Genomic DNA, 25,393 nt, shown 5'->3' with positions numbered 1-25,393 from the left:
AATCCGAGCATGAAGGAACTGTAGATGAGGAACAAGTAGAATCTGAGGCAGAGCAAAATTACCTTTTGACTGAGCCACATCACCCTCATCCCAAGTTTATTGAGGTGCAGAAGTTGGCCAACAGGACACTTCGATTTCAGAAGAGCTGGTTCAATGATTTCCCTTGGTTACACTACTGTCCTAGACTGAAAGGAGTTTTGTGCTTTTATTGCACCAAGGCCTTTTCAAAGCAAACATCTTCACAAGCCAAAAATACAGAGCCAACATTTATTTTGACAGGCTTTAGGAACTGGAAACGGGCTGTGGAGGGTTTTGAGCGACACTCAAGCAGCAAAACACACAACATTGCAGTGACTACGCACATTTATGAGCCAAAACCAATTAATTCCCAACTATCTAGTGTTTTGGCAACTGCACAAGAGGAGGCCAGGTCAAACTTACTAAAAATATTAAGCTCTGTTAACCCTCTGGGGACCAAGCTGTTTTTGGGGCCCTTGAGATGTTCTGACATGCTCTGACATTTGTGCTTTTTTCAGTTATTTATAAACATGTTAATGGCAAAGGTGTAAATTCACTCTATATAGCACAAACAGGCCTACCATAATATGCGAGCAACATGTATGTAGATGTTTGTATTTTTAAGAGAATAATGTTTATGCGTGGTTATTTAAAAAAATAAAAATGAAAGTTGCTGAAATAAGACCACAAAACTCATACAAAATATGTGCCCACAAGACTTTTGACTAATGGATGTTGTCCCTTTCAGTTCTAGCTTCAAAATTATGTGAAAATAGTCTTGCTTTATCGTTCACAAAAAAAAATACATTGATTTAAATGGTGTAAAACAGGTTTTGCTTGGAAAGCCAATATGCGAGGGGGAGGAGTAGTTTACACCTTAGTCCCACCCACTCTGCATAATGACTCTGCATAATTAGCCATTCATTCAGGTGTGACACTGACTGAGCCACAATGCAAAGACAAAATATATATTTTGAAGAAGACTTATATTGACCATTTAAGATTTTGCTTACATCTATCTTGTAAATATGTTTTGCTATTTTATTAAAAAGGTTACAATTACAACAATAATTACAATTTCAGCAATATTTCTGCAAAAAAGTACTCTTTCTTTGTAAAAAAAAAAAAAAAAAGATTATAGGCCTACATTTTATCATATGTATTCATTAGTTTGAATATAGCCAACATTGGAACATCTTAGTCTATGACTTTATTTTTGACAAAATAGTATTTTATATATATTCAGAAAAGCTTATTTGATGTGACAGTATATTCTACAGTAAAAACTGTACCCAAATCTAGTCAACAAAATGTTGTCTTTCATACTTCGCCTGACTGTAACGCAGTAACTGTAACTGTAAAAGCAGTTTATTCTTTCACACACAGACGCGCGATTCATATTTAGGCTAAACACTCTTTACAAATAGACGCGCGATTCATATTATAGAAACGCGATTCATCTTTTTGTTTACATAAGCCTACAACGTTATTCCATAACGTTATTCCACATTAACACTTGAGAAAGGATAACTTAGCCTACCTCACTCCTCAGCGGGATCTGCTCCTCATATCAGCACGGAAAATTTTCTCCATAAGGTAGGCTATATTATGCCTCTTTGTTTACAGCTGATGTGGGGGCGTTTCACAGACTGAAATGGTTCTCAGAATTTGCGTTTGAATAGCACGCGCTCTCCGGGGAGTGGTCACATTACTTTTGAATGGCTCCTAATGAGCTCGACTGGAGTCGCTCTCTTTTTATACAGATTACAGAAGCTGATAATATTTGTTTTTTATATAAATTACTTCATTTAAAAGCTGCGATCTCAAGCTTTATGCCCGTGGGTCTGTTTGCCTGTTTGACTGAATTTTCGCGGAGTTATAGATAATTTTCGAACGCGTTTCAAATGGGAGTTTACTGACAGAGAGAAGGCAGAAATAGCATCATGTTAGTTTTTCTTTATTTGTCAAAAAGCAAAACACTTTATTTGTATTGTGAGTATACAGAAAAAAAATAGAAACTGAACAGGATCGATTGATGTATTACACGAAAATGAAAGATCAAAATTAACAGAGCATTTTGTGTTTATTTTTCATTGCTAAAAAAAAAAACGAGCAAAACGCGTGGGCGCGTTTTTGGTCCCCAGAGGGTTAAGTACTTGGCCCAACAAGGCCTAGCTTTGAGAGGGCATGGAAATGAAGAGGGGAACTTCCACTACCTTCTCCTTCTTAAGGCAGAGGATGATCCTGCCCTTGGACACTGGTTAAAACGGAATCACAGCTACACCAGCCCTGTCGTTCAAAACGAAATGCTAAGTTTAATGAGCAATACCATCATTCGCAACATTGCAGAGGAAATCCTGGCTTTACCAGTGGTCCAATATTCAGTTATAATTGATGGAACACAGGACGTAAGTGGCACAGAGCAGGAGTCCATCTGTCTCCGCTTCGTTGATTCCGACTTGGAACCACGAGAGGAATTCATTGGCCTCTACGAAACTTCTTCCACCACAGGTGAGCAAATTTCTAAGATTGTCTCTGATGTGCTACTCCGTCTGAACCTACCCCTTTCAGGACTGCGTGGCCAGACCTATGATGGAGCAGCCAATATGTCAGGACATCTGTCGGGAGTACAGGCACACATCAGAAAAGAACAGCCACTTGCTATTTATGTTCACTGTGGGCCTCACTGCGTCAACCTGGTCACGCAAGCAGCTTGCTCAACCACACCGATTGTGAGGGATGCATTGCAGTGGACCCATGAGTTGGGGTGCTTGTTTGGACAATCAGGCAAATTTAAGACCATTTTCAAGTCTGTTGCAAAGTCCACAAGTGGTTCCTACATCACACTCAAACCTTTGTGCCCAACACGATGGACAGTGCGCACCCCAGCCATTGACGCCATCCTTGGTCAATATGAGGCAGTCTTGGCTGCATTGGAAGAGATGGCTTCGTCCAACACATCCGACACAGCTTCTAGAGCTAATGGCCTTCATGAGCGGTTCCAAAAGGGCACCACAGTCCTTGGCCTGTTTCTGGCAAAAGAGGTGATGATGGGGTTAGAGGGCCTGAACACTTCATTGCAGGGAAGAGGGAAAACAGTTGGAGGCATGTTAAGTGCAGTTGACTGTGTGAAAAAACACTTTCAGAGCCAACGAACCGAAGAAGCATTCATCACAGTCTACACCAGTGCAACTGATCTGGTTACATCTTTGGACATCGAACCAATAAAGATGCCACATTTACGAAAGCCACAGAGGAGACATGCTGGCCCAGCTGAGCCCTACGTTCCATCCATAGATCAGGAGTACTACCGTGTACAGTTCTTCCAAGTCCTTGACATTGTAACAACACAGCTGACAAAGCGGTTTGAACAGGAAGGGCTACAGCACCTGGTCAAGCTGGAGAAAGTCCTACTCTCTGGTCAAGTTGATGACGTGGTTCACCTTTATCCAGAGCTACAGTTCCAGTCCCTAAAGGTGCAGCTGGCCATGTTCACTGCCAATTACACCTACAAAACCTGCTCAGAAGTGACAGAAATCATGAGGAACATGGTTCCCGAGGTCCGTGGTCTCTTCAGTCAAGTTGAGGCACTTCTGCGTTTGTTGCTCGTTGTTCCTGCCTCATCTGCTGAAGCAGAGAGAAGCTTCAGTGCCTTGAGACGCCTGAAGACCTGGCTGCGCTCTTCAATGTCACAAACCCGACTCAACAGTGTGGCTGTTTGTCATGTTCACAGAGAGAGAATGTATAACTTGGACAAGAAGAAACTGTGTCAAGAATTTGTTCAAGTTACTGATCGGCGCATGCATGTTTTTGGGTCATTTTAGAATCAGTAATAGTTTATTTTAAGTTACTTTTTTTGGACAATGTACATTGTTTCTTTCTGTATCGAAACTGCATTGCATGTTTTATTTTGTGCATATAAACCTTTAACATTTCTTGGTTCGCTTGATTTTTCAGAACATTTAAAAAAAGTGGTGGGGACAAAATCAGCCATTTCAAAAAGTGGTGGGGACATGTCCCCAGCGTCCCCAGTGTAAATGACACCTATGTCGACACCCAATACCTTTATCTGGTGCTTCTACTAATCGACACCCAATACCTTTATCTGGTGCATCTACTAATCGACACCCAATACCTTTATCTGGTGCGTCTACTAATCGACACCCAATACCTTTATCTGGTGCGTCTACTAATCGACACCCAATACCTTTATCTGGTGCTTCTACTAATCGACACCCAATACCTTTATCTGGTGCGTCTACTAATCGACACCCAATACCTTTATCTGGTGCGTCTACTAATCGACACCCAATACCTTTATCTGGTGCGTCTACTAATCGACACCCAATACCTTTATCTGGTGCGTCTACTAATCGACACCCAATACATTTATCTGGTGCATCTACTAATCGACACCCAATACCTTTATCTGGTGCATCTACTAATCGACACCCAATACCTTTATCTGGTGCTTCTACTAATCGACACCCAATACCTTTATCTGGTGCATCTACTAATCGACACCCAATACCTTTATCTGGTGCATCTACTAATCGACACCCAATACCTTTATCTGGTGCTTCTACTAATCGACACCCAATACCTTTATCTGGTGCGTCTACTAATCGACACCCAATACCTTTATCTGGTGCGTCTACTAATCGACACCCAATACCTTTATCTGGTGCGTCTACTAATCGACACCCAATACCTTTATCTGGTGCATCTACTAATCGACACCCAATACCTTTATCTGGTGCTTCTACTAATCGACACCCAATACCTTTATCTGGTGCATCTACTAATCGACACCCAATACCTTTATCTGGTGCGTCTACTAATCGACACCCAATACCTTTATCTGGTGCATCTACTAATCGACACCCAATACCTTTATCTGGTGCTTCTACTAATCGACACCCAATACCTTTATCTGGTGCGTCTACTAATCGACACCCAATAACTTTATTCTCTAGCTCTTGCGTCTTCAGTCGACAACTGGCCGAGTCTTACTCTAACTAACTTGCTTCCCCAAAACTAGCTTACTTCCTAAACTAGCTTACTTCCTGCGCAGGAGTAATCGATAAACAGACTTAAGCAAATGTCCTTCAGATGCTTTAATCACGGCCAGGAGATCTTCCCGAGCAGTTCTTAGGGAATCTCTCCCAAGAAGCAAACAAATTCCAGTTAGAATCGCACCAGAAAACACGGATACAACAGTTTTTATAGGATCGAGACAACAAATAAGATTATCGAGACTAAACATGTCACCTTCAATATGATTGGTTCAATCGATTCAAAAGCCCCAACCTTTTCCCTCTGTCACTGGCACAAGCAAACTCTGATTTTGTGATTACTTATCAGAAGGTTTGAGAACTAGTCATCTGTCTAGTTTCACTTCCCTTAATTATTTATACACACACACAAAACTCAAAGTCACTAGTTTTCCCCCAAAGAGTTTGTAAACATTTAAAAGCATATGAATGTCGTTCCTGCAAGAAAAACAAATGTTAGTTGATTAATTAAAGTTGATTAATTAAAAAATCCATCACAGAATCAACCCCAGAATCAATCAGTCAAACCCAAAGCTTGAATCCAGCCAGACGTCTTGATGAGACGATCCTCACGTGCAGCGACACAAAGACTTTATCCAAACAGCCTCCTCCTGTCCATCAAAACAAACGTGTTGACTTTTATTCCAGACGATCTCCTTTATCCAGTGACGCACAGTTATTGACTTTATGCATTGGCTTTCCAATGCCGTTGATAATAGGAGTAAGCAAGTTTATAACGTGTACAAACAGAGTCCAGATGTAGATGCAAACAAATGTCTTTTTTATTACTTGTGCTCCATTAAACATGATCTCAAAACCTGTATTAAAACTTCTTGTGGCCTTTCCTTGTTCACACGTTCACATAAAGTCATACGTTGTGGATAGCATAAGACTAAAATCCCCTTTGCTGTGCTTCCCAATAGCCAACCGCACACCTGTTGCTCAGGTGCTCGAATTATACTCATCTATTATATTATATTATATCTAATTATCCTCTAATTATACACCGCCACAGCACCACCCAGTGGACAAAAACTTTGCCATACAACAAATGGCTCCTACACACAGTGTATGATTTGTTTCTTTATAAGTAAGAGCACTTTTCTCTCTAAAAGCAAAGCTCTTATTTCCATGATTACTGTTATTAGTTCTGGGGAAGAACAGCTTTGTAAATGAGTTGCTACTTATGAAAATGTCATTAACAAAAAAACCAAAAAATAATTCTGTCATTTCTACATTACAACTAATTTGACAAGTCAATAGAAATGGTTAGCGCTACCACAGAGATGAATGATATCATTACACATAGAAGAGCTGTTGCATGTGCAAATCTCACAACTATTCTATTGTTAACTTGACTCAGATCCATTCATTCAATCCATCAGTTCAGCGATGCAGAATATTTCTGGTCAAGCTTTAGATAACCGCTGGTGCAGTGACAATATGACCTAAGATGAGAACATTAATGAAAGCAAAAGATATGCAACTGTGTAAAAAAAAAAAAAAAAAAAAAAGTATAACTGTTGCATATGCCAGAAAAATCATATTCAATATTCAGACTAAAAAAAAAAAAAACTGAAAAAGACATCAACTATCACAGAATGATTGTTTACATACACATAGTAACAAAGCTAATAAAGAGTACATTTACAGTGTAAAACCTTCTGTTAAAAAGCAGATATAACAGATTTACAAATAAATAGGAGACATTATAAATGCACTTGAACAAGCTAAGTCTTTCATCCTCTACATTTGAAAGTAGACAGACTTTATTTATAGCTTGGTGAGGAATACAGTACAATCGAAAAATTCAGGAATTTTAGTTTCTCTCTTCACTTTGTGGATGTTTCAGCAGAATCAGACCTTGACCGCTTTTAAAAAAACCTAAACAAAATAGTTTTAACCTCTGCTCTTATACTGAGATATCTTAGTGAAGATCATACATTGGAATAATAGAATTAAACTAAACATTTATATTGAAAACAAATTGACGATATCATTAACCACCTTTACTACTTTCTGAATGAAACCATTGTTTTGCTCCGCTCGAATTCTTGCCATTTCCTCTTGATTCTTTGCTAATTCTGCTCGTGTTTTCTCTAGTTCTGCCCCTTGAAATCTGTACTTTAGAGTCTCCATTTCCCTCTTTAGTTGTTCTTCATTCTTTTTCATGATCCGTTGTTTCTCTTCCTCAATTGCTCTCTCTGCCTCCTGAAGCATGTTATTAGTGTAATATTTTCCACCATTATCAATAACCATTTGATCAATCTTGTGTAGCAGCTGCATAACCTGTTTTGAATCCTTATTAATATTATCAATCACAAAATATTGTCCCCAGCATCTCTTGACAAATTCGTGTAATTCTGTATTGCTGCGCACAAATGTTTTAATGTCCTGTCCTCTAAGTTGATCTCCATGAGTGAACACTACCATGGCGTAATTTAATGCCTTTTTACCAAATAATCTTTCTATGTATTCTATTGCTTTTGCATTTTCTTCTGTGTATCTTTCCAGTTTAAGAACAATCAGAAAGGCATGCGGACCAGGAGCAGAATACGATATACACGTCTTAATTTCTCTCTCTACCTCTTCTTTACTCAAACTTGTGTCAAAAAGACCAGGAGTGTCAATAATTGAAATTTTTCTTCCATAAATAATCCTAAATTTCTTTTTAGACTCTCGAGTTACAGATGAAAGTGAAAGATGTGATTTGAAGACTTCTTCTCCCAGGATTGTGTTTCCAGTGGCACTTTTCCCAACGCCGGTCTTTCCAACCAGGACAATCCGGAGCTCACCTTGTTCTGTTAAATAACAAATCACACATTCAAGGCTTATTACTGATTTTCTGTTAATCATGAAAGATAAAATAATTTCATTTTAAATTAAAGCTATGTTTTGTTTATGCATACAAAGCACAAAAAGAACCACCATTTGAGGATAAGATAATGATTTTTACCAATCCCATTTTCTTCGAGACCATATAGATTGAGGGAAGTTTCGGTCTCAGTCGTCCTAATCTGCAAAAAGTGGATTTGGGGAAAGGGGTTGAAAGTAGATGGTATGAAAATAATTTTGGACAAGTAAATTCTATAAATTTTATTAACAAAACAAATAAATCCTGAAAAAAATTATTACAAAAAATAAACCTATGTCCATGTATTTTTAATAGTATAACAACTGACCCTGGTGAAAGAGGTATTAGGACATCATCATCATTGCATGAAAACAGTTTTTTATTAGTCGTTTCATGTTATCATTTTTAAGTGAATATGGGTGAATAATTTTAAATAATGTCTCTGTTATGGTGAGCAGATGCAGTTTTAAAATAAAAATCTAGTTAATTAAGAAATGTTTTTTATTTTAATTTTTTCCTCTCTTCAAAATGTTTTTGTCCTAATTTCACTTTTAATATTTGTATTAGCAGTGGAGTGAATTCTGTGATGATTTGTCAGATTATTTAAGACGTTCAAGCCTGTTTGATGAAATTACAAGATATCAACAAGAATCTTAAAAATCCTAAAGATGATGAAAATTTGAAAAAGAATGTTGACACCCTCAGATAACTATTAATTTCTCACTGAGCAAATTCTAGTTATTGTAAAGTGATCCACTGAAGGAAAGTTGTAAAGAGAACCCAAGTGCAGCTTTATTTCAATAACAAAGTCAAAACATAAAACCAAAGCATGACGTGGCATGAACTCAAAAACATGAAAAATGACTCACAAACAGTGGTTACAGGAATCAATACACATGGCAAACATGAGGGCTTAAATACACAGATAAATGACAAGACAAGGGACATCTGTGAACAATGAAACAATGAACCAATGACAACATGACACACCAGGGACACGTTCAAGTTCAAAACGGTGCGCAACGTTTTGCTACGGTTTCCGGGTTGAACGTCATGTTTCCTGGAAGCGGCGTGCACCGGTGTGCAACGGGGTTTGAGATGTGTTTTCTCTTGTTTGGTGGGTGTGTCAGAACTGCAGTCCAATCAGCAGCAACATGTATATAAAGCACGCGGTATTAAAGTGAACTCGCACAAGGGGTTCAAGGAAAGTAATTTACAAATGTGTTCGATGCAGCTCGGTATACGCAACAACTGAGGATATTAGAAGACATGTTTGTCGAAAGTTTTATTGTAAAAATATAGGATATCAACATAATGATGTAGTTGTTTATATTTTTAGCTTCATTGCAAGTGTATTGGTATAGCAATAAACAATGGTAATTAAGTGCTTTTCCTAAAAATGAGAAAGAAAATACAGGGTATTAAAACAGTATGAACTACAAATAAAGTCAGTATGTGAGGCTAAATAGATGTGTTTTAGTCTGAATTAGGTAAGATGTGTGCTTCAGTTTCAGCAATCCCTTCACTCCACTGGGATGTTCTCTTTTGTTCTGGGCGGCAAGTGCAGTAACTGTAACATCGGCATATTTTGATGTATTAAACACATATTTATACCGACTTCATCAGGCTCCGAAAATTCTTCACAAAGAACACAAAGAATGGCCTTCTCAGCTGCCATAGTTGCAACTCTTCCGTCATCAGAACAGTGTGTTCAACGCATCACCGTTTCTGTTTAAAAAGCGTTGTGCAACGTTTTGTCGGGTCTGAACACAGCCCAGACAAGGGAACACATGGCAGGATCACATGACAAACAGAGAATCACATGACAAGACAGAAACGTGACCAAGACAAGACCAAATCGTGACAGTTATTTATTTCCATTCTAGAAGGTTCCATCCGGGTTCTTGACTTACCATTGTGTAAATATTGGCATTAGTATAAGTGTGTGGTGTATATATACATCTCTATAGAAATACTTGAACTGCAACATATTCATCATTTATAGTTGAGAAAGCACTGCCTAACAGGAATGACAGGAATATTCCCTCTGTGTCTTGAGGCTTTTCATATTTAAATACTGACAGAAAGACTGTGATTGTTGGTTTGAATCATATTGTAACACTAGTTCTCTTGTCCTAATATTATTTCAGGTTATTCTGAACATACAGAGCAACAGCCAAACAATATATGCAATTATATTTTCATAGTGATAATTACCTGTAAACCGACTGCAAAACCACAGCAGAGATACAGAAACCAGGTTCTGGATACATTCAGTTTCATTTTAGCTGTAGTTTGAGATCTGGATGTGTTTAAAAAGCTGTAAATAGAACAATTTATTTATTAAGTAATACATATAAAGCATTATTGGCAGTTTATTTATAAAACTAATTGCATTTTGCATTTTTTTTCATGCTAATAGGCAATTGTGTAAGTTTAATCCTACCTTTCAGTGCAGATGTGCCGATCAGAATATATCTCTTCAGCTTTGTTCATTTTAGTTCATGCTGTTATTTATATCAGTTCTCTGTGAAGGGGAGGAGCCGAATGACGACTACATGCTTAAAGACACAGGTTTACTTTCTGTTACTGATGTCTCCGGACAAAAACTTAATATCACTCAATGCAACACTGTTTATCTTCAAGTAATTTATGCTGGCTTTTGCATTCCTGTGAATTATTGATGACAATCATTGATCGTCCTTGCCGTTTTGTGATGTTGAAAATAAATGAAATCCTTTATATAGGTTCAGGGTTAGTACCTTTGTTACCAGTTATTGCAATTTCTATCCACCTTAATTCTTCACCACATGATGCTTTGTGTGAATTATGAGTGTAACTTCAGTTAAGCTGTAAACAATCAGTGAAAGTCTCGCTCTATGAACACAATAATACGCTTTTGAAAAGTGTCACAATGAGATGACATTATTCTACTCACCCTTCAACCATTGAAATTTAAAAGGACAATTAAAAGTGTAAAAGCTTCAACAAGGAACTTTCAACAGACGAGGAATAACCCCAATCGGACGGTTAAATATCACTGTAGTAATATATATCTGTAATATGTAACATATGTTGCCTTAATCAAAAATGTTCATTAACTTCAGCATTAAGTGATACTATTTCAAAGTGATTTCCGTCATTTTGACAGATAATAAATTGTATGTACCTGTGAAAACAAATCTGGAAAGAGACGTGAGGATTTGAGGCAAAAAATTTGAGATTCTTCGTGCATTCCTGTGAATTATTAATGGAATATATCGTAAATTAAATCAGGAGAACAGACCACAGATGTGCAGTATACGTTGTCCTTTTTCATACTATTAGAGCTGAATGCAAAGGGAAAAAAGAAAAGAATCACAAGGAAAAGAATACAGCGACTGAAAAGAGCTTTAGATATTCTCGTTATAACATATCACATTATGTTGTGTTATTCTCATGATGTCTGAACATTTTTTTTAAAATAATGTCTAATGTAAATTACTGACATTACCCTTTCTCATGACTCTGCTGACTTTGTACTGTAAGTTTGTAGTAATGGTTATGGCAATGGTTATGAAATAAAAAACGCAGCCACATTGTGGCACATGAGCCACATTTAGTGAAGATTGACGTCAAAACATCCTGACAACTGATGGAACCAGCAGAACAAATATTAGTAGTAAAAGCAAGTGCTGGTATCGTGAGCCCATTCACTAACACGTGAACCTGATGCTGATGCTTCATTTGCATCTGTCCGATTCATCGCTCATGACCACAGATTTGTTTAACATGACCTGCTCTGAAGATGCTATGGTTGCTCACCCTGAAATGTACCTCAGGTTTGGGAACCGAAGCCCAAGTATGTCATTAAACCTGCTTTCCGGAATAATCCCTGAAGAGAGTGTGAAGATTCAAACAAACACTATACAGAAACTTGCATGATGTGTGGACTTTATATGATGCGTATACAGGAACCTAAAGTGTGTGTTTGTGTGCAGGACTGACTGACTGAAGGTGGCGAAGCAAATACACAAACCTCCTGTCTGAACAAGACAGAGGATACATCTGCGTATCTACACACACACTGCACACATTTTACCCGAAAGCTACACTATGGGTGTGTCTCAAACAGAAGACTGTGACCTAGTTAGGCTGCATATCTCGGCTGCCACACCATCAAGGGTTGTTGAAGGCCGTCTCAATTTGAAGGATCCTTGGAAGACAGCATTAGTTTCGCGTCCTTCCTTCATTTTGAAGGATGCATCATATCATTCATGTCCTTCAATCATCAGTCACCCACAATCCATCGCACACATTCCAATTATCGAAACAGAACTGCTGGAAAACGAGTCGGCACTGAGCTTGACTGAGTTTTTTATGAAATGTAAGACACAAATAATGGGTGTTTCAGAAAAAAAAACTTACCAATTTCGACTCAGGAGAACAAACTCCCAAAGACAAAGCTTTGTAAACACTGGGTCGGTTCTTCCGCCTCCGTCACGTGTGACCTTTCAGCCTGATTACGTAATGTGTGGCGCATCACAGCCAGTGCAAGACCAGCATTTGTCATCATTAATATTGTGTTCTTCTGTTGGAAATGACCAATAATCTTCCTGCATCATCTTTTCAGTTTTGGAGCTATTAAGTTCCAGATCTACATCACATATCAACATCTCTGAACTTTGATCAACCTCTCCATCGAGCATCACATCTGACTTCAGAATGTATTCAACTTCAGGAAGTAGTTTAACCTGATTTTTGATTGATCTTTGTCTCTTAATCTCTTTTACCTTTGATTCTTGGTCAGAAGCTTCTGATTCTACACCTGATTCTTGAATTGCTTCTTTGGCAAACAGGTGATGTTCTACCAGTAGATCTCAAATCTGAGTTTCAGTTAAAAGAGACGTATCAACACGGCATCCATCAAACACTTTTACATTAGGCACTCTACAATTCTTTTCCTCAAATTCCCCTTGTGTCTCAGCTTCTTCCTGATCCACTTCTACTTCAATATTGTCTTGAATTTGACTTTCTATTGGAAAAAGTGAAAGTGCAATTTGCAATGATGTATAGCAAGCAATACTCTGAGAAGACACAAGTTCCTGATTCAAATCTCCATCAGACTTATGTGGAAGGAAGTCCTCATCCTCTCTGAACAACTACAATTCCCTACAGTGGCTTTACTGAAGTCCTGATTATACTGCTTTTGGAGCAATTCCTCAAACCTCAAACCTGATCCTGTTAACAGTCACAGAGGGTGAACCAGCTTCATTACCGCAGTAACTGCTCCTTTCTGAATGTCTATTGTGAACCTGACCCAATAGGGTTCTGATAGCATATGGTCCATTACCGTGGCTGTTTATTACCCCCCTAAGCTCCATCACTGGAAGTCAAGTTAAGTCAAGTCAAGTTTATTTGTATAGCGCTTTTCACAATACAGATTGTATCAAAGCAGCTTCACAGTATTAAATTAAAATAATACAACAAAGTTCGTTTCAAGAGGAATTTATTGATTGATAAAATTAAATTAAATATCCCCAAAATATCCCCAACTGAGCAAGCCAAAGGCAACAGTGGCAAGGAACCGAAAAACTCCATCAAGTGACCTAATGGTGTCCTAAAACTCAATCAGGTGACCTAATGGAGAAAAAAAAGTCGGGGGCCAGTTCTCCTCTGGCATTTATGAGCTAGAGGCCGGATTGTAGTTTGAACTGTAAGATTATATGAATGCCTGGCTGAAGAGATGCGACTTTAATCTAGTTTTAAACTGGGAGAGCGAGTCTGAGCAACGAACAGTATCAGGAAGACTATTCCAGAGTTTTGGAGCCAAATGTGAAAATGCTCTCCCTCCTTTGGTGGTTCTGGATATCCTAGGTATGACCAAAAGCCTTGAATTTAGTGATCTTAAAGAGCGCGATGGATTATAGGGCGATAGAAGATCCGTTAAATAGACTGGAGCTAAGCCGTTTAGGGCTTTATAAGTCAGTAGCAATACCTTGTAATTAATACGGAGCTTTATAGGTAACCAATGCAGTGATGATAAAATCGGTGTTATATGATCATATTTTCTTGATCTCGTAAGAACTCTAGCGGTGGCATTTTGGACTAACTGTAGCTTGTTTATTGAGGATGCAGGACAACCAGCTAATAAAGCATTACAGTAATCCAGTCTCGAGGTCATGAATGCATGAACTAACTTTTCTGTATCAGAAACTGATAGCATATTACGTAGCTTAGCAATGTTTCTAAGGTGGAAAAAGGCTGTTTTTGTAACATATGAAATATGATTTTCAAAAGACAGGTTGCAATCGAGTATAACACCCAGGTCTTTTACTGTAGAGGATAAAGTAACAGGACATCCTATGATGTTAAAGTTGTATTGTAAGAGGTTTTGTGGGCGGTTTTTTGAACCGATAAGTATTACCTCTGTCTTGTCTGGATTTAATAAAAGAAAATTACGCGTCATCCAATCTTTTATATCTTTAACACACTCTGTCAATTTGGAAAATTTAGCGTTTTCATCCAGCCGTGATGAAATATATATTTGAGTGTCATCAGCATAACAATGGAAACTAATTCCATGTTTCCTTATAATATTTCCAAGTGGCATCATATATATTGAGAATAACAGAGGGCCTAACACAGATCCCTGCGGCACTCCATAGTTTCCTGGAGTTATGATAGATTTTTCTCCATTTAAATAGACAAAATGGTAGCGGTCAGCGGAAGTGCATTGGCTCCAATCAGTAAATCCACATTAGCCTTAATGTGTGGGATTTTAGCTCTGTCCAAATATGGCCATTTGGATTTTTTCTCCTGCGTTGCAACACAGTCGACAGGCACTCTCTACAGATCATATACTTCAGGAAGGGAAAAGAAACCACTGCTGTTTATTCCACTGATCTCTAAACCATCAAGAACATTACAAGCAGTATTGTGTTTAACTCATTACATGTAACCTGAGTTACATAATAACATTACTTTTTCAAGTAACTAGTAAAGCAATGGACGAGTGGGAGGAGCCAGAGTGGAAGAGTGGGAGGAGTCAGAGTTCAGGAGTGGGAGGAGCCAGAGTGGAAGAGTGGGATAAGCCAGAGTGGGGAGTGGGAGGATCCAGAGTGGTATAACTGTCCCAGCTGCTTGGAACTGATAAGTTACAAAAACAATAAAAAGGGGATCATATTTGCAAAATACCCAGGGAAGGATATAATGTATTTCAAGAAATCAAACAAAGAATAATGGAAAAAAACAGCCAAAAGATCAAACTCTTTTCAAACCTTTTTTTTATATTTTTATTTAATTTTTTATTTAGGCATAAGCAGATACAGGCTTTAACAGTTCATGTTCCGAGAGCCTATCGTGATCTGCAGCTACTCAGGACTAGGTATATGGGATAAGTGACATTAAGCATCAGGAGATTACAGTTTTTTTGCTAAGGAGGTGTTTGTTTAGTCTCTTCTTGAAGGCCTGAACATTATTTGAGGTGATTTCACCTACTACAGTACAGGGGAGGCAGTTCCAAGTTGTTACAGCTGAATGAAGAAAGCTCCTCCCCCAGCATTTGGTGTTGGTCTTGGGGAGTTTTAGGGCGTGACTTGGTCGTGCTCTTCGAGTGGTTCGGCAAAGGAGATCAGGTGGGGGTAGCAGAGCTTTGAGATCCTCTGGACAGTTTTCAGTGTGCATTTTGAAAAGCACAGTTGTTGCTGCACCAGTTCTACGATGGCTGAGCTGGCTGATTGCATATTTCCTTAGGGCAGTGTCCTCATCCTCCCCAATGATTTTCAGTGCTTTTTTCTGTATGTTGTCAAGCTGCCCAAGGGTGGTCTGTGATGCGTTCATCCAGGCAAGGCATGAGTACTCCATGATACTCCTGACTTGTGCCTTGTAGACATTGGCCCTACCTTTGACATCAAGCTTGTTGACCAACCTGCGCAGAGCTCCAAGACGCTGTCCAGCACGCTTGCAGATGTTTGACAGGTGATTAGTCCATAGCAACTTCTTATCGATACATAGTCCCAGAATATTCAACTGCTCAAAAAGGTCAATTCTGGTTGCCCCAAAGAAAAGGTCCGGGCAGGATGGAGGCCTCTTTCTCGACAGAACCGTAGCCTGGCATTTGCTAGGCTCGAACGTGACCTTCCAGGTATCAGCCCACCTTCGAATATTCTCCAGGTCTTTATTTAGGGATGCTGCCACATTGGGACCATTAAGTGTCGTTACTGGGGCGTAAATGGTGGAATCATCCGCATATAGAAAAATGCTATTATCGCACTGTTCTACAACATCGTCTATGAAGATGGAGAATAATAGCGGGCCGAGAATGGATCCCTGGGGCACCGAGGCGTTGATTGGTTGAGGTGATGAGGACTGACCAGAGAGCACGACCTGGATGGACCTTCCTTCCAGGTAGTTCTGTAGCCAAGAATGTAATGGCCCAGTAATGCCTTTTGCAGAAAGCTTATCCAGAAGGCCGTTGTGCCAAACCTGGTCGAACGCTCCTTTAATGTCTAGTACAACAATATACACCTCACCTCCTTTGTCTAAGATGTTGTTCCACGTCTGCGACAGAACTGTAAGGAGGTCTGCTGTGCAGTGGTTCGGTTTAAATCCATACTGTTTATTAGAAATTAATTTATGACGGAAGAGGTAGCCCTGGAGCTGTTTATGAACTGAGGATTCCATCACTTTGCTAAGGACTGAGAGGAGGGATATGGGACGATAATTTGTTGGATCTGATTTTGAGTCTCTTTTATGTATTGGAATCACTCTGGGGTTTTTCCATTGTTTAGGGAACACGCCATGTGAGTAGAGAATTTGAAAGAGCCGACTGAGGGGGCTGGCCAATTCTGCTGCACATTCTCTGAGGACTTTTGGGGGTATTTCATCAGGTCCCGTTGCCTTTGCTGGGTCAAGGTTGCGAAGAATGTTTCTAATGTCTTTGGGTTTGAAGTGCACATAGGCAAAAGAGGATGTTGGTTGCTGGCACTGAGACAACGATTGCGCAGATGCATCTTGCAAAGTACACTTCTCTGCAAAAGTTTGGCAGAAGATGTTAGCCTTTGCACTGGCACTGATGTGGGTGGTACCCCGGTGTTCGATGACAGAGATGTCTGTGAAACCACTTCTGCCTGAAAGTGAATTTACTATGCCCCACCATTTTTTTTTTAGCTTAGTGAGTTATCTGCAAGATCATTCCTCAATTTGGTGTAATACTCCCTTTTTGCCATCTTTTCAGCTTGATTGAAAGCTGCTCTTGCCTTGAGGAACGTCCGTTTCATAGCCGGGTCATCGGAGGTCCGTATGTTGTGATAAAACTTTCTTTTTCTCATGGCTAATCTTCTACACTCTGCGTTGAACCAGGCTTTATCCCCGGGCTTTTTGGAGATGGTCTTGTTGGGAATATATAATGCCATGGCATCTCGCAGTATGGTGGTAAAGTTTGTGCAGATGATTTCAGGATCTTCATCCTTGAGAATACTGGGCCAGTTAATGTTAGTAAGATAACCTCTCATTTCCCAGAAGTGAGCCTTATCATATCTCCATACTGTTCTCTTGTATGGCTTATCTCTGAAGACTGGGATTTGTAGCTGTACTAGAACAGGGTTGTGGTCAGAGGATCCCATTTGTGCTAAGGTGGTAGTAGTTGCTGGTGTGTCTGAGAGAACTAGATCTAGAATATTATCTCCTCTAGTTGGTTCCATGACAATCTGATCTAGTCCCAGACAGTTGGCAAGTTGTAAGGCTCGCCGTCCAGCAGTGTCTGTTTTATTACTGCCCAGCCACTTGTGGTGGTGTACATTGAAGTCACCTATGAGCATTTCAGACTGTGTTCTATATTCGTCCATCACTGAGAATGTGTTCTTGTCAAGGTAGTCCAAGATATCACAGGAGGCACTTGGGGGGCGGTAAATAGCACCTATCAGGAGTGTCCTGGTTTTCAGAGCAACAGTGAACTACATGTAGATGTTTGTATGTTGTCCCTTTCAGTTCTAGCTTCAAAATTATGTGAAAATAGTCTTGCTTTATCGTTCACAAAAAAAAATACATTGATTTAAATGGTGTAAAACAGGTTTTGCTTGGAAAGCCAATATGCGAGGGGGAGGAGTAGTTTACACCTTAGTCCCACCCACTCTGCATAATGACTCTGCATAATTAGCCATTCATTCAGGTGTGACACTGACTGAGCCACAATGCAAAGACAAAATATATATTTTGAAGAAGACTTATATTGACCATTTAAGATTTTGCTTACATCTATCTTGTAAATATGTTTTGCTATTTTATTAAAAAGGTTACAATTACAACAATAATTACAATTTCAGCAATATTTCTGCAAAAAAGTACTCTTTCTTTGTAAAAAAAAAAAAAAAAAGATTATAGGCCTACATTTTATCATATGTATTCATTAGTTTGAATATAGCCAACATTGGAACATCTTAGTCTATGACTTTATTTTTGACAAAATAGTATTTTATATATATTCAGAAAAGCTTATTTGATGTGACAGTATATTCTACAGTAAAAACTGTACCCAAATCTAGTCAACAAAATGTTGTCTTTCACACTTCGCCTGACTGTAACGCAGTAACTGTAACTGTAAAAGCAGTTTATTCTTTCACACACAGACGCGCGATTCATATTTAGGCTAAACACTCTTTACAAATAGACGCGCGATTCATATTATAGAAACGCGATTCATCTTTTTGTTTACATAAGCCTACAACGTTATTCCATAACGTTATTCCACATTAACACTTGAGAAAGGATAACTTAGCCTACCTCACTCCTCAGCGGGATCTGCTCCTCATATCAGCACGGAAAATTTTCTCCATAAGGTAGGCTATATTATGCCTCTTTGTTTACAGCTGATGTGGGGGCGTTTCACAGACTGAAATGGTTCTCAGAATTTGCGTTTGAATAGCACGCGCTCTCCGGGGAGTGGTCACATTACTTTTGAATGGCTCGTAATGAGCTCGACTGGAGTCGCTCTCTTTTTATACAGATTACAGAAGCTGATAATATTTGTTTTTTATATAAATTACTTCATTTAAAAGCTGCGATCTCAAGCTTTATGCCCGTGGGTCTGTTTGCCTGTTTGACTGAATTTTCGCGGAGTTATAGATAATTTTCGAACGCGTTTCAAATGGGAGTTTACTGACAGAGAGAAGGCAGAAATAGCATCATGTTAGTTTTTCTTTATTTGTCAAAAAGCAAAACACTTTATTTGTATTGTGAGTATACAGAAAAAAAATAGAAACTGAACAGGATCGATTGATGTATTACACGAAAATGAAAGATCAAAATTAACAGAGCATTTTGTGTTTATTTTTCATTGCTAAAAAAAAAAACGAGCAAAACGCGCGGGCGCGTTTTTGGTCCCCAGAGGGTTAACGTGAAAATCACGTGACTAATGACAAACGAGACCTCGGAGACGTCATCGGTTCGGTCTGAGTGTCGCTTCCGGATAAAAGGCGGTTCGAAACTTGTGCCACCTTGTGGGTGTTGCAGGAGTAGTAGAAGCAGTTAGTGTCAGAGAGTCAGAGAGTTAGAGAACTCCCATTGTCATTGTCGTTATTGTGTCATATATGTGTTAGGGCTGTATATTATTACATTATCAGGTTAGAATAGTTATAGTATATTGTTATGAAGAGCCAACTAGTCTCTCCCTATGGAGGATCCCTTTACCACTCTATAGATAAAGCGTTGTCGGGAAAATTCGTTTCGCGTACCTACCCCGAAGTGACAAAATAAAATACAAATTCTGTATTAAAATTTATAAGGCACCAGTACTTTGTTTAGGCTTGGTCTGTAGGGACTTACAAACCTGCGCACATATATTCAAACGCACATAACTATAGAACCAATTCTTAATGCGCATGTGAACACCATCAGCGTTTATCACAGGTTCGTGTTTAAAGTCTGTGTAGAGAGAATGGTGTCGTCTTAGCGGCCCCTAATTTAATAACAAATGATCGTTGCGACGGAAGCGAATCAATCAAAACTAGCTGGAAAATAACTTTATTAAAGAACCGCTATAAAGCCAAAACAATCTCTGTTACCATAAATTATACGTTTATCTCTGTAAAGCTGCTTTGAAACAATCTACATTGTTAAAAGCGCTATATAAATGAAGATGACTTGACTTGACTTGACTTATTATTAATTATAGTAGCTATATTATAGTCTTGTTAAATTAATTAGATAAGATTATTTGGATTGCTTTGGATTTTTGGATCTGGACTGGATTGCTTTTTGATTTGGATTGCCCTTTTGGATTTGTTTGCTTTTTGTGACCTCTTCCTTTTTCCTGGTAATGGAGCCAGCAAGAAAGAGGGAATCCTGCCCTGTCTGGCCTCAACAGAAGCATCAGTATCCTCATTTATTTTTTTTAAATTTTTTTTTTCCCCACCTCCACCCCCCCTCTTCGGAGGACAACTTTATTTTATTTTGATTTTTTGTAAAGGCGATATATTTTTTTAAGTACATACACAATATTTTAAGTACAGACACAGACTGGTAACGAGATTATGCTGACTGCAGGCCGCTGAACTGGGACACAAACTAGGAGCTAGTTTGCACTGACAACAGGCCACTGGGCTGGTCCACAGACTGGTAACAGGCTTGTGCTGCCTGCAGATTACTGGGCTGGGACACAGACTGGTAACAAGATTATGCTGACTGCAGGCCGCTGAACTGGGACACAAACTAGAAGCTAGTTTGCACTGACGACAGGCCACTGGGCTGGTCCACAGACTGGTAACGGGCTTGTGCTGACTGCACACTGCTGGGCTGGGACACAGACTGGTAACGGGCTTATGCTAATTGCAGACTGCTTGGCCAGGACGCAGATTGGTAACAGGCTTATGCTGACAGCCGGCCACTGGGCTAGTCCACAGACTGTGAACTGGCTTGGGCTGATAGCAGGCTACCTGACAGTTCAACAGATTGTGAACTGACTTAGGCTGGTTGTTAGATGCCGGACTGGTCCACATATGTTTGTAGTTAGATGCCAGACTGTGAGCTGGCTTGGACTGATTGTTGGATGCCAGACTGGTCCACAGACTGTAAGCTGGCTTGGGCTGGTTGTTGAATGCCAGACTGGTCCACAGACTGTGAGCTGGCTTGGGTTGGTTGTTAGATGTCAGACTGGTCCACAGACTGTGAGCTGGCTTAGGCGAGGTATTGGATACGAGATTGATCCATAGATTGTAAGCTAGCTTAGGCTGACAGCAGGCTACCTGATAGTTCAACAAACTGTGAGCTGGCTTGGGCTGGTTATTAAATACCAGACTGGTCCACAGACTGTGAGCTGGCTTAGGTGGATTGTTGGATGTCAGACTGGTCCACAGACTGTGAGCTGGCTTGGGCTGGCTGTTGGATGCCAGACTGTGAACTGGCTTGGGCTGGTTGTTGGATGCCAGACCAGTCCACAGACTGTGAGCTGGCTTGGGTGGGTTATTGGATGCCAGACTGGTCCACAGACTGTGAGCTGGCTTGGGTGGGTTGTTGGATGCCAGACTGGTCCACAGACTATGAGCTGGCTTGGGCGGGTTGTTGGATGCCAGAATGGTCCGTAAAACAGTCCACAGACTGGTAACGGGATTGTGCTGACTGCCAGACACTAATCTGGGACACAGACTGAGAGCTGGTTTGCGCTGACTGCAGGCCAGTAGACTGGTCTACAGACTGGTAACGGGCTTATGCTGACTGTAGACAGCTGGGTCGGAACACAGACTGGTAACGGGATTTTGCTGACTGCAGGCCGCTGATCTAGAACACAGACTGAAAGCTGGTTTATGCTGACTGCAGGCCACTAATCTGGTCCACAGACTAATAACGGGCTTGTGCTGACTGCAGACTGCGAGGCTGGGACACAGACTGGTAACGGGATTTTGCTGACTGCAGGCCGCTGATCTGGGACACAGACTGAAAGCTGGTTTGTGCTGACTGCAGACCACTGGGCTGGTCCACAGACTGGTAACGGACTTGTGCTGACTGCAGGCCGCTGAGCTGGGACACAGACTGGTAACGGGATTGTGCTGACTGCAGGCTGCTGATCTGGGACCCAGACTGAAAGCTGATTTGTGCTGACTGCAAGCCACTGAGCTGGTCCACAGACTGGTAACAGGCTTGTGCTGACTGCAGACTGCTTAGCTGAGACACAGACTGGTAACGAGATTGTGCTGACTGCAGGCCGCTGATCTATAACACAGACTGAGAACTGGTTTGCGCTGACTGCAGGCCAGTGGGCTGGTCTACAGACTGGTAATGGGCTTGTGCTGACTGCAGACTGCGGGGCTGGGACACAGACTGGTAACGGGCTTGTGCTAACTGCAGACTGCTAGGTCAGAACACAAACTGGTAACGGACTTGTGCTGACTGCAGACTGCGGTGCTGAGACACAGACTGGTAACGGGCTTGTGCTGACTGCATACTGCTGGGTCGGAGCACAGACTGGTAACGGGATTGTGCTGACTGCAGGCCGCTGATCTGGAACACAGACTAAGAGCTGGTTTATGCTACCTGCAGGCCACTGATCTGGTCCACAGACTAATAACGGGCTTGTGCTGACTGCAGACTGCGAGGCTGGGACACAGACTGGTAACAGAATTTTGCTGACTGCAGGCCGCTGATCTGGGACATAGACTGAGAGCTGGTTTGTGCTGACTGCAGACCACTGAGCTGATCCACAGACTGATAACGGGCTTGTATTGACTGCAGACTGCTCGACTAGGACAGAGACTGGTAACATGATTGTGCTGACTGCAGGCCGCTGATCTGGGACACAGACTGAGAGCTAGTTTGTGCTGACTGCAGGCCACTGGGCTGGTCCACAGACTGGAAACGGGCTTGTACTGACTGCAGACTGCTGGGCTGGGACACAGACTGATAACGGGTTTGGGCTGACTGCAGGCCGCTGAGCTGGGACACAGACTGGTAACGGGCTTGTGCTGGCTGCAGGCCACTGTGCTGGTCCGCAGACTGGTAACAAGATTGTGCTGACTGCAGGCCGCTGATCTGGGACACAGACTGAGAGCTGGTTTGTGCTGACTGCAGGCCACTGGGCTAGTCCACAGACTGGTAACGAGATTGTGCTGACTGCAGGCCGTTGATCTGGGACATAGACTGAAAGCTGGTTTGTGCTGACTGCAGACCACTGAGCTGATCCACAGACTGGTAACGGGCTTGTATTGACTGCAAACTGCTGGACTGGGACACAGACTGGTAACATGATTGTGCTGACTGCAGGCCGCCGATCTGGGACATAGACTGAGAGCTAGTTTGTGCTGACTGCAGGCCACTGGGCTGGTCCACAGACTGGAAACGGGCTTGTGCTGACTGCAGACTGCCAGTCTGGGACACAGACTGATAACGGGATTGGGCTGACTGCAGGCCGCTGAGCTGGGACACAGACTGGTAACGGCTCAGACCACTGAGCTGATCCACAGACTGGTAACGGGCTTGTATTGACTGCAGACTGCTGGGCTGGGACACAGACTGGTAACGTGATTGTGCTGACTGCAGGCCGCTGATCTGGGACACAGACTGAGAGCTAGTTTATGCTGACTGCAGGCCACTGGGCTGGTCCACAGACTGGAAACGGGCTTGTACTGACTGCAGACTGCTGGACTGGGACACAGACTGGTAACGGGATTGTGCTGACTGCAGGCCGCTGAGCTGGGACACAGACTGGTAACAAGATTGTGCTGACTGCAGGCCGCTGATCTGGGACAGACTGAGAGCTGGTTTGAGCTGACTGCAGACTGCTGGGCAGGGGCACAAACTGGTCACGGGCTTGCGCTGATCATACCGCATACCCCCATAGTCCCCAATAGGGTGGAACGCATATCCCTTCCCTCCCGCTAAGTGACGTAACTAATCAGCGGGGCCCAGAGAGAGTTGAAGTCAGCTGATTGAAGTTTGTTAAAGGCAAACATGGACTCCAGACTGATATGGTCCGACAGGAGATTTCTATACTGGTTAATGCTAAGATTATTTTTAGTTTTCCAATTCAAAAGGATTGTTTTCTTTGCGACAGATAGTGTGGTGAGGACCATGTGTGCTTTGTCGATCTCCATATTAATATCATTTAGATTCCCTAATATACATAGTTTTGGGCAAGTAGGTATATTACACTTGAGCCATATAGATAAGTCCTCACAAACCTTAGTCCAGAATCTTTGGACTGGTGTACAGAGCCACAAGGCATGCATGTAATCGTCTGCTGTGTTACTTGTGCACTGCATGCAAATATTTGATTGATTAAAACCCATCTTAAACACCCTTTGTCCTGTATAATAAGTTCTATGGAGGATTTTGTATTGTATAAGTTGTAGATTTAAGCTGTCAGTCATATTAAAGTTGTTTAGTATTATTTCCGACCAGAACTGATTGGTATGATTCAGTGATAGATCTAATTCCCATTTTGCAATTGGTAAGGAGATTGTATCTTCTATTTTGGAAATGAATCTATATATTTTCGATAATAGCTTTGGGATACCAAGGCTCCTGAATTCTAAAAAACTTGGTGGGAGTTCCAGGTTTGTTTGCTTAAGGGGGAATTTTTTACTTATTACTGATTTGAGTTGTTGATATTCTAAATATCTGTTATTACTTATCCCATACTGTGAAATAAGTGTTTGAAAAGGTAAAAAGTTACTGTTATGGATTAAATGCTCTAAGTGTTTAATTCCTTTGCTTTTCCATTGGATAAAATTAATCATATTCTTGTTTAGTATGATATCAGGATTATTCCATATAGGGGTGAGCCTACATGGGATCATTGAAGAGTCTGTTTTTTTAAGAAATTCCCACCAGGCTGTCAAACAAGTACTGATGTTAATGCTCTTAAAGCACTTATGGGACTTTATATTTGAGCTAAAAAACGGCAGGTTAGAAATTTCCAAATTGTCGCATAATGCTTGCTCTATATCCATCCATGTTTCATCTAATGCACTAGGTTTAAGCCATTTGGAAATATACAGTAACTTATTTGCTAAAAAATAATGATGAAAGTTAGGTAAGTCTAGTCCACCCCTGTCTTTAGTTTTCTGTAGAGTTTTCAGGCTAATTCGAGAGGGTTTATTCTTCCAAAGAAATTGAGATATGTGTGTTTCTAGTAATCTAAACCACGTATAGGGAGGTTTCGTAGGAACCATAGAGAACAAATAATTGATTTTAGGCAAGATCGTCATTTTTATGGTGGCAACTCTACCCATGAGTGAGATGGGTAAAGATTTCCACCGAGCAAGATCGTCTTCAATGGTTTTCAGTAATTGAGTGTGATTTAACTTCAATAAATCTGACAATCTGGAAGAGATGTTTATACCGAGATATCTTATATTACCTGACTGTAATGCTATACTGGATGGCCCTTGAAAACTACAATTGATCGGTAGGACTGTGCTCTTTGACCAGTTAATAGAGTAGTCAGACAAAGATGAGAACTTATTGATTAATGAGATTGTTTCCGAGAACGATGTAC

The 25,393-nt window shown here is 40.7% G+C and overlaps 3 protein-coding genes across 7 annotated transcripts in view; 1 reads left to right on the top strand and 2 right to left on the bottom strand.

Moving 5' to 3' along the window:
* The window catches only part of LOC309476979 (actinia tenebrosa protease inhibitors-like), a 166,578-nt gene that overhangs the window by 122,354 nt on the left and 18,831 nt on the right, over positions 1-25,393 (bottom strand). The window lies entirely within an intron of this gene.
* On the top strand, positions 2,176-4,061 carry LOC309477787 (zinc finger MYM-type protein 1-like). Its single transcript, XM_082141194.1, has 2 exons — positions 2,176-3,760; positions 3,849-4,061. Exons 1-2 carry the CDS (start codon positions 2,325-2,327, stop codon positions 3,862-3,864), a joined length of 1,452 nt encoding a protein of 483 aa, XP_081997320.1. The 5' UTR covers positions 2,176-2,324; the 3' UTR covers positions 3,865-4,061.
* On the bottom strand, positions 5,833-10,465 carry LOC309476982 (GTPase IMAP family member 9-like). Its single transcript, XM_082140132.1, has 4 exons — positions 10,373-10,465; positions 10,144-10,246; positions 8,029-8,089; positions 5,833-7,873 (listed from the first exon to the last, which is right to left on the bottom strand). The coding sequence occupies exons 1-4, from the start codon at positions 10,420-10,422 to the stop codon at positions 7,044-7,046; spliced, it is 1,044 nt and encodes a 347-aa protein (XP_081996258.1). The 5' UTR covers positions 10,423-10,465; the 3' UTR covers positions 5,833-7,043.

This window comes from Leuciscus leuciscus (assembly GCF_965113295.1).
Source record: "Leuciscus leuciscus genome assembly, chromosome: 16".
Classification (NCBI taxonomy): Eukaryota; Metazoa; Chordata; class Actinopteri; order Cypriniformes; family Leuciscidae; genus Leuciscus; species Leuciscus leuciscus.
Note: the sequence above shows the minus strand (reverse complement) of the source record. Positions and strands in the feature narration are given on the sequence as shown.

Bases quoted from the DNA above. Each gene is read 5' to 3' on its own strand.
- LOC309476982 (XM_082140132.1), bottom strand. From the start codon at position 10,422: ATGAACAAAGCTGAAGAGATATATTCTGATCGGCACATCTGCACTGAA. The intron at 10,247-10,372 runs GTAGGATTAAAC...TTCTATTTACAG, and splicing joins CGGCACATCTGCACTGAAAG to CTTTTTAAACACATCCAGAT. The intron at 7,874-8,028 runs GTAAAAATCATT...GTTATTTAACAG, and splicing joins TCTCGAAGAAAATGGGATTG to AACAAGGTGAGCTCCGGATT.
- LOC309477787 (XM_082141194.1), top strand. From the start codon at position 2,325: ATGCTAAGTTTAATGAGCAATACCATCATTCGCAACATTGCAGAGGAA.